At 33.6% G+C, this 10,356-nt stretch overlaps 1 protein-coding gene across 1 annotated transcript; it reads right to left on the bottom strand.

The window, feature by feature from the left end:
• Nucleotides 1-3,494: 3,494 nt before the first annotated feature.
• Smp_019200 (hypothetical protein) lies at nt 3,495-3,968 on the bottom strand (the record flags this gene model as incomplete). The annotated part of the gene is made up of 1 exon (XM_018791982.1): nt 3,495-3,968. One exon carries the CDS (start codon nt 3,966-3,968, stop codon nt 3,723-3,725), a length of 246 nt encoding a protein of 81 aa, XP_018644888.1. The 3' UTR covers nt 3,495-3,722.
• Between the last annotated feature and the right edge of the window lie 6,388 nt (nt 3,969-10,356).

Here is a 10,356-nt window from a genome sequence, read left to right as displayed (position 1 = left end):
GATTTTTCTCTCTTACCGCATTCGGAATTTGTATACTTTACATGATCCAACAGTAGTTGCTTGAGAGTTGCATAGGGGAGTGAAATCGGTTTGTCTGGAAGTGCCAAAGTCTTTATAAGGCTGTATGCTTCTTTCCCGATGAATGTAAGGAAATGGGCCACAATATTAAAATCCTCATCGTCTTCTTTGGTCATAGCCCAGATTTCGAACCTCTCCATGTACTCCTCAAAAGCATTAAAACCTGAATTTATATCCAACCGTTCCATTACAGGCTCAATCGCGACGCCAATATGATAATTAGAAGTATTTGAATTGTAGTATAAACTAGTAATCCCCGGAATGACGCAATGTAATCAAGAAGTATTAGATGAGCCCGAACGAATGTATTGTATTTGGAATTCAAAATTACAACAGTCATCAATACGAAGAAGTCATTGATTTATTTAAACACCACAGTAACACTGCTAAACTAGTCAACAATGATAACACAATATCTCAAGTTCAAACGGAATTAAGTTGTGAGGAGATATATTGTAATAGTGTCGAGTCACAGTTAACTATGATCACCACTACATACCAAATATATGCCAATTACTACGTTAAATCCATCAATAGGATAAATATTAAAAGGACAGCTGTAGATTGTAGTTAGGATATATTTGTTCGTGATCTCGTGGTATCGAAATAATACCGAGATAGTACCAAATTTTACAGGCGAGACAACCGTGCGTGCCTAAGTTCAAGGACACAAACAACGGAAAAAGTGTGTTTTTAGTACAATTAAACAAAAAGATGCAGTAAACTAATCAGTGGTACAATTGGTTATAATAATAAATGTTTCCATTACACCAACCGCGTTCTCTTCGTAAAAGTAAATCACTACAATATTTTAAGAATTATTCGGCAAAAAACTAAGTTTGAATCAAACATGTTAAGTCGAATGATCAAAATAAGTATTGTTGTAAATCCTCAATCAATTCATAAACATGAAAACCAAAACTCAAAGTTTTAGAATATATTGAATTTATTTCCAAATTAAAGAATTAGGGACACGTTATAAACATTACATGAGAGTCAAAAACCAAAACGGGTGATTACTGAAACAAGACAATTATTTATTCGACAAGACTATAATTCCAACAAATACAATATCAATCATCTAAATGATTTGTTTTTATACGAAGAGAATTAAATGGTAATACGTACATGAGGCAACAGACTGACATATGCGTCATTCCTGTGGTATACGTTGGTTATCTGGCGTTAACCGTACTTCATCTTTATGACGTTCAGCAAACAATCCAACGTCAGACAGACTGTCAGTCATATGCTAAGAAATTCGACTAACTCATTTCTACCTGAAGTTTATGGTGACGGTGTTGTTTAGGAGAACGATGAAAACTTCGTGATTAAATGAGCTTAGATAACGAACCCCACCAAAATCATCCACCTGAGCTACAAACCTTCTGCAATATTTCAAGACCCTACAGTGTTTGAGGTAGTGAATTGTACACATCAGTGTTTTACGATGTAGATAACCCTCATGGTTGGTAATGAAGAACAGAGAACGACGTAGGTAGTGGTATATTTAACATGCTGGATTGAATCGGGAGTGTACAGTTACATGGCAAGGGATGCGTATTCCTAATTTATACGTTTAAATAATATTTAGTGAATATAAATATAACTTTGTCCACACTGACACCCAAAACTAAAGAATATATTGTTTTTTATCAAGCTTAACAAAATTATCAAATTATCTTACTACTACAAGGGTTAACTAATTTAAACAGTCATATGATGTAACCAACTGATGGAGAAAAAAAAGTGCCGAATGCGTTCATTGTCGTGAATGACCTGACAATTTAATTAGTCTATGTCCGTTGTCAGCAAACGTTGGTTGCTTATCAAGATGCTGACAGTATAACTGCGATAAGGGGCTCCTTTTCTCATTAGTTCATATATAACCAGAATGCGTTATCGATCTAGTGCATATATGGTTGTCAAACTCACACCAAAGTCAGAGTTCTTTTGACCGAAACCATTGACCGACCTCTCAAGTGCTTCCTGAAAGTCCCCTCAATTGTGTCTGAGATGGTCTAAAACATCTTAAATTAGGAAAAAAAATACTGCAAGTCTCTAAAAATCTTCCACGTTGTAATCGTAATTGAAGTTTACGGTAGCGAAATATAAAATCGCTGAAAAAAATGTTTTACAGAAATATTGACCTGACTGACGACTCCATTACTATCTACGAATAAAGAAAGAAAGTATGAGATAAAGTGCATGCATACTGACAAACCTATTGAGTGATATTTTTGCATTTTTAGGTAGTTACGGTTATTCATATATATTGTTTTATTAATAATGGGTGAAAACACTATCGTTTTGAGGATTACAAACCAATTTGGACTGAATTAAATGCGATACGGAAAAGTCATACTTTTCTTCATGTTCTGAGATCATTTGATGTGAGTAAACAGACCTACGGCCGTGATCAGAGTAATACATATAAATGAATTATAAAGAAGAGTTCTTTTTTGTCAAGACTATCAGTCAGTCAACCAGTCAGTCAGTTACAACGTAGAACTTCGTACGTACGTACATCAGTTCGAGTTGCCATACCACATTAGCACAGAGATGAAGTTGTCGATTCAAATCCCATATTGGTAGAAGTAATAATAGTATAAGTATTATGTGAAAGATAAGGGTTTGAAGATGTTATTTAAGCAGTATAATATGGTGAAATAAATTTGGAAAGAGAAAAAGGATAGGGACATGAAGAATTCAAAAGGTTAGAATTTGGTAGAACACAAAGAGTGGATGCACCTTCGCCATTGCAAACGATTTTGAGCCATGTCATTCAAGGTCTCTAACCATCGGTTGCTATGATCTCGCGAATCCCAACCAGGTAGTCTACATCTACCAACACGGCCCAGTCCACTTGTCAGCGACTTCATGGATGTATGCCATGTTTTGGTCTGGCCGCCCCTAGCCTTCTTCCAACCTGCTCCTACACCAGAAAGCATTGCACGTCGGGGCAGTCGGTGGTTGGGCATACGTAACACGTGTCCCAGCCATCTCAACTGATGAAGTTTTACTACTTCGTCAATCGATTTGACATCCTTACCTAGTACCCGTTCCCTAACATCTGCATTACTTACTCGGTGGTCCCAGGATATACGAGCAATGCGTCGAAGACACCTATGATCGAATACTAGTAGCCTACGAATATCCTCTACTCTTATCGGCCATGTTTCACTGCCAAGACTATATATATATATATATATATATATATATTAAAGCCTTTGCCATCGCAACATAATGGGTTAGAACAAAATACTTAGTACAATAGTTTGATGCAATCAGTAGCCATACGTAAATTTCTGAATTATAATATCCATAGATAACAAAAGCAAATGAGCGATATTCTTTCTTGACATAAGTATATAGATACATTTGTATCTACTAAAAATATAATAAGTATATGTTATTGTCTATACTTGTCTTAAATAAAGGATAATAATGTCCAATTCACTGTTCAAACGTATTATATAAACCTATTTACACAAATATATCATCGTATACATTAATATGTTTGTATATTAAAGGACAACTAACTTTCTCTTCATACTGTTAATAACATTAAAGTTTTGCGGATCAATTGTAAGTTGATTTATAAATGTGTATGAAAGCAATTCAGATATTTGTATGGTTCATCACTATTTTCCATCCACTTCATTGTCATCATCATCCCCATCATTATAATCTTTTTTGTCTACACTCCACGGCCATTCACCAGTAAGCATATATATTTTCCAATCTGGCACATTACCCATAGCGTCAGTAATTTCCTCAACATCAAACAAATCAAATTGTTTGAAAAAGAAAGCAATCATTTCCCCTATGAGGCGGTGCATTGCGTTAGTTTGGCGGCATGTTACAGTTCGATAATATTCCACTGGCATAATTAAACAAAAATAAGTAAAAAATTCACACGTAGGTCTTGGAGCTGGGAATCCTGGAAGTATTGTCCTCAATATACATTCAAAAAACCAACTATGAAACGGTTTTACATATTTTATTAGCCATTCATCTGCACAGACAACAAATCTCCAAAAACCAAACAAAAAACAACAACACATTTGGTGAGAAAAATAGTTCAGATCATACAATAGTCAAGACTTTATACTAAGTTGTTATGAAGTATAGTGAATATCGATAGATTTAAAAAGTAAATCGATAACATCAAGTTATAGAAGATATAAAGTAAGAAATACTCTAGCTACTAGGAAATTTATTATTTTATTATTTCCTAGATATTATCTTCAAAGTTTTGTAATGAAAACAGTGATCTTAGTTTAGGAAAGGTGTTGTTTATGTGGAGAAATGTGACACGACTTCCAACTGGCATTCTGTGTGAAATACGTTTTTCGACCGGATATACTTTATAAGGCCTTCAGAAAACATCTTGTTCTGTATAATTATTGTTTACTCTAACTTCGGTGTACAAATCAGTTAATCGATACTGATCTTTTATATTTCAGCTTAAAGTAGTAACTTCTGTTTATTTATGTCACACGACCATAAAATTTATTGACTTGAAGTCGTCGTAAACTTTCATTTTGTCACTTGTAATTGAAGACAGTTTGTTAAATACATATAATCGCATACTGTATTTTAGTTATTAAACAGCAATATAGTTTGATGAAGAATGACGTACAAAGTCAAAAGGGTTTGTAAAATATCTATGATGAGGCTGTCAACGAACTTAATCATTAAAAAGATTTACAGTGAACGAAGTATTGGTTTCGTGCAACCGTGTTTTGAGACTGAAAATACACATTCAACTATTTTGACGTCATGGATTCGACTATGTTCACTGTTATCCTGAAACTTAGTTAGGACAGGTATTCGTGTTAAGACAAATCAGAGACTAGGAACCAAATAAGATAAGTGCATGTGTGGTAAAATTGTTGATTAGACTAATAGACTAGCAAGTGATTGAGTAGGTGTTAAGCTTATTCAAAACCTAGTTACTTTATATCACTATGTAGAATAAGATAATTTTACGAAGTCATAACATTTCGTACGATGGGTATATAAGTAGATGGGAATGTTTGTGATAAGTTGGTGGTTGGACGTGGTCAACAGGAAACCCTGGACCCGGGTTTCGTGCTACTTGGTACTCGTCAGTAAGGTGTACCTGTAATCTTCAGGGAACTGGTGCTCCCTGACGGATTCAATCTCGTGTCACTCAGCTTCACAGTCAGAGACGTTACCACTGAGCTATTCGGACCGCGACCGACCTCCTGTAGGACTGAGATGTAATATTTGTCAGATTATTTTTCTCAAGATATAATATTTGAATGAAATTTTGATTAGGAATGAAACTTTAAATTGTACACAAGGTACACATGAAAATACACGTATATTCGTCATTTCTGTCTGCATAATTGAAAATGTTTCACTGTCGTGATCTTTTCTCAGGTTGTAGATCATTCTGAGCGTCATTTGTCAGTCTAAATTTATTGAAGATTCGAGACTATGACTGTTTGGGCGGAGAAAAATTGAATTTAACAAAACTTAATGTGATACAAAAACAGAATAAAACGACAGTTTTGTGGTAGAAAATACAGTGAATTTGTCATTAAAAAGAAACGGACTGAAAATAGCTTTCCTTGTATGTTCGGAATTTTAAACTATCTATTTGTGTTTTGGTAGGTCAGTCTTATAATTTTCATGTTTTACATTACTTACTTACTTACGCCTGTTACCCGCTATGGAGCATAGGCCAACGACCAGCATTCTCCTTGGCCTTCTTTTCTAGTTCTATCTAACTTTTGCTCATTCTTCTCATTTCTGTCTCCATTTCTCGGCGTAATTTGTTCTTTGGTCTTCCTCTTCTCCTTTGACCTTCAAGATTCTATGTGAGAGATGTTTTACATAAGTAATTCTTTAGTTTTATTTGATGTTTTACATGTCGAATATTTTTTTAAATCTTAAATTCCATATTCCAAAACAAATCAATCAATCTCGATTAAGAAAACAACATATAAAGGAGAATTGTGTTCGAATAGTTCACTCATTATTGTATTAAGTGGCTGGAAACAGTCAGTAGGAGATATAACATTTAGTTTCGTGTGTTAAGTAGTACTACAATTTCCGTCATCGGTCAATGGATAACACAGGTTCACGTTTCATGAAAAAAACCCATCCCCTTAAGACTGGATATACAGCTTGTTCCCGAGAGTTATCTAACCTAAAAATTAAGTCTCGAGATTTTCGTCGTTTATCATCAACCACTTAATACCTAACAAAGTGCGTTACAATGTTGACTCAAATAAGCTGATGGTGACAACATAATTTCACAGATAGCAGTTAGATAGAACTAATGGATTAGAAAAGATAATGTTGGTTACTACTAACTTGTTAGGATGGGTTAAAACTCGATATCATGTTTTCATTTAGTGAGTACAACATTGTTTATACTCGTTTACTGTGATATTCATGCAATATGATATGCCCGTTCGTTGTTTATTAATTCGGTGAGAAACGCTTCCCAGTATTTCTATTATTCTTAGGCGTAATACTCAATGAACAATTATCAAAAGACAGTAAAATTCAAACATAAACTAATGGTTAAAGCTGTAGTCATATATTTGGATGAATAATAAAATTTGTTTTTACCACCAGTTTCGTTTTCTTTCTTGTGTCATACGAATCTCTGTTGTTGTTTTTTTAAATTTACGTTCTAGTCTTCGCGATTACGACGTAATTAATTGGTAATTGAACAATTTCACATTACACTTGACACGTCTGGAATATTTTCAACATTGTAAATTTAGTGAAATGCTTTATTTTTTAAAAATGAATCAGTAAATTGAAGTAATAAAAGAATTTTGTGATCGATACTTTTTTTTAAAACCCTTTTTAATAGTTTGCACCTTTAAACGATGGAAACTGAGTCTGCTCATGAACTTCTGTCAGCTGTCCAATCAAAGTTTTATTACACATTATTTACCTGACTATTCTTTTGAATTATTATGTATAAATAATAGAATGTTACAATGTTCATAGAATAAAATTTTGGACGTTCCAGGCATCAATATTTATTGAAATAGCTAGTAGCATAGTGTTTAGTAAAATTGGGAAGAAGAGTAACTAGGAAAGACAGCAGGCTTGACTTAATTGATCAGAACTTTTGATCATTTATAATGTACCTTTGTTGTCTTAAGAAATATCACTGATAGACTTAATTTAGACAGTTCATTTTTAATTAATTAATTTATCTATTTAAACATATAAATATTGGTACAAAGGGGCATCAGATATATGTGTGATACTTTGATATTGCCCGAGTTCCTAGACCGAAGCAGGTGGTTTTCTTAGGAATCCACCCCCAGAGCCTTTGACCTAAAGATCTGATCCACAAGGCAGTGGAGCATTGTGGGGAGATGCAGTCCCATGGTAGCCGGTGACCAACTATTGATTCATACGCCATTCGTTCCTTCAGGGTACTGCAGCCCATGTGCACCATTGGTTTGGAATCAGGGTTTTACAACTCCCCTAGGTGGACTGGCCGTGTCCACCAACCCGGTTAAAGCGCCGGACATTCGCTTTTCGTCCTCTCAATTTCGTAAACAACACCGGTGTCACGAGAAGGCAGTGAGTAAGACTTCCCTTACGCGTGTCCATGTGAGAGCATTTCGAGAGAGAGAGGACTCTCCCCACTCTCGGCCGTACCAGGGCATTTGGGGTTTAATTGGAAACATAGTTTGTTATCATAAAACACCTTTGAACACTCTGAAAGAGTTATGTAAGGTCTTTTTATCGAAAAGAACAAGTTCACTTTTTTTATACCTCCACTTATACACTAATAAAAACTAAAATAAAATGTTTAGGCATTATAATGTTTGAAAACTTCATATATACTATCACACAGTACTGAGTATAAGTAATCCTTGATAACTTTTAATGATAATGCTGAAATAGTGAAATGTTATAGTAGTTATGATATATTATTTATAGGTTAACATTAGAATATAAAAATAAACGTGTCCATTATTACTTCTTTCTCATTGTAAGACCGATGTATACTGTCAACATCGAATTTTAAAAGTAGTCAATAACTTAATTGTTTAAAGAAGTAATGTTAATGAGCGTACTTTCATTTCGTATATACGTATATTCTTTCAAATGATAGACATCTAGATAATTGATATATATGGTGAAGATTAAAAATCTTCAAGGTTTCAAATGCTCTTTATAATTCTGTTTATTTTTTTGTTTATATCTAGGCAAGGACGAAATTATATGTTCTTACTTGACATTTTGAATTCATAAAATTCTGCTTCTATCAAATGAGATCATTCGGAAATGAAACTTTCACACTTCCAAGTTAGCAAAACGGAAATGAATACTGTTTTTGATTTTTATAGATTACTATTATTATTGTTAAGCATACGTCAAATATTTTGGCTAAACCAACTAATCACAGAGAAAAAAAACAAAAATGGAAGCGATAGAAGTACCATTCATTGTGAATACTATATATATGGTACTTTGTAATTGAGTATATCATCCTCCTATAAAAATAACATCTTTGTGATGTTTTGTTGAAAAAATTTCATTAAGGAATCGAATCGCGAGAATTAGTTTGATGAAATAGGGAATATCAAATGATATCGACAATTTCATGAAGCAAAGAAAATAGTTTCCATTGAATGCCTGATACAACTAAATAAATTAAACTAACAGATGATAGGAGGATGAGTGAAGAAAAATTCGTAATTTGAGTATTTACTCTAAATTTGTTGACCCAAATATCTAAGTGATTGTTATGTGATATTTTTATGGTAGTTCTAATTGTGTGCTTTCATTTGATTTGTATCGTCTGATACCATACCAAGCCCACATGGGTTATTCTAGCTTCCGGACAGACTGATTGATTTATTCATCTTCAGTCACATTTTGATCTTGTCAGTTATTCACTTATTATCTTGACTGCTTTTTATATGAGTGTGTGTGTGTGCACTGTTACCCTACTCATTACGGTTCAATAGCTTATTTTTGTCTGACCGCAAATATTGAGTCGTGCCCTAACATCTTCCTCGTTTTTTATTCAGAATATATGTCTGGATAAACGAGTGCTTAAAATAAATTCAACCAACGCAACATGTTTTCGGCTTCTTATTACCACTGTCATACAAACAGGTTTAGCCTAGGTAATATACGGAGTCAAATAGAAGACTTTTGTTCATATCATATTCTTACGTCTATCCTATTGGAGTCAGATCAGGAGGCCACTTAAAACTCATTAGTTATTGTTAGACGTCTTTTTGTTTTTTACATAGGTTACCTAATTTTGCTTATGAGGATTTATAAACTGTTGCATATTACGGTCTTACATTTCTTTTGAGTAATTACATAAATCATAAATTAAGTTAAAACAAGATTTGACTTGCCTTTTGATATTGTGATTTTAAAAACAAAGAAATTTACCCTGTGAAAATACAATAGTGTTGGTGAAGTATTTGTTACTAACGGCTTCAGAATTATAACTGTTATAGTATGGCTCGTGACATTGATTTGTGTTAGCACCAACTTAAAGTGAGTAAAGGTGATACTTAATGTTGATAGTTTTCGATATACATACGAATGGTTAAATTACTTCTAAGCGTTACTTCCGTTTTTATCCTTTTTGTTTACGAAAATTGAGAGCAACACTTAGAAATTACAAACAATGTTTATTTTTGGGTAGAAGAATATGGTTGAAACTTTTCCTGCTATATAAGGATGAGGAATAATATCAGTTAACAAACAAGCCTAAGAAATCCGTGTAGTAGTATGAAAAGTTTATAAAATTAGTACTTGAAGACAGAAAACAGTCGATTAAACATCGCATTAAACACAATTTAAAATATCAAATTAACGAAAAGGGTTCTGTAGCTGGTTCTAAATTTTGTAGCTAACAAAGAAATTCAGGACGCGAGCTTATTGAATATGAGTTTTGTCAGCCGATTAGCCAGAGGTTTATGTATATTTGTTTTTTTCTGAAACTCTATACGCAGTACTTACAATTGTGAATATCACCGTGTTATCAACTAAATTAATAAGTGACAATAACTATCTAATGTTTAATAGAATCACTGACACTAATTGAGATACAGGAAGATCCAGCCGCTAAGCCCTGAATAGATCGAGGCGAATATTGACCATTTACTATGAAATATACAATCAAACGACAAATCCAGGCAAAATCTTTTCAGTGTTTAGAGGATCCACATATTAAAAGAAGTCTGTCTTAAAAGTGTTATATGAAGCAGGAAGGGCGGAACTTTTCACGAATCGTTC

The sequence above is a fragment of the Schistosoma mansoni genome (assembly GCF_000237925.1).
Source record: "Schistosoma mansoni, WGS project CABG00000000 data, chromosome 1 unplaced supercontig 0010, strain Puerto Rico, whole genome shotgun sequence".
NCBI classification, from domain to species: Eukaryota; Metazoa; Platyhelminthes; class Trematoda; order Strigeidida; family Schistosomatidae; genus Schistosoma; species Schistosoma mansoni.
This window is presented reverse-complemented; position numbering and strand designations above follow the sequence as displayed.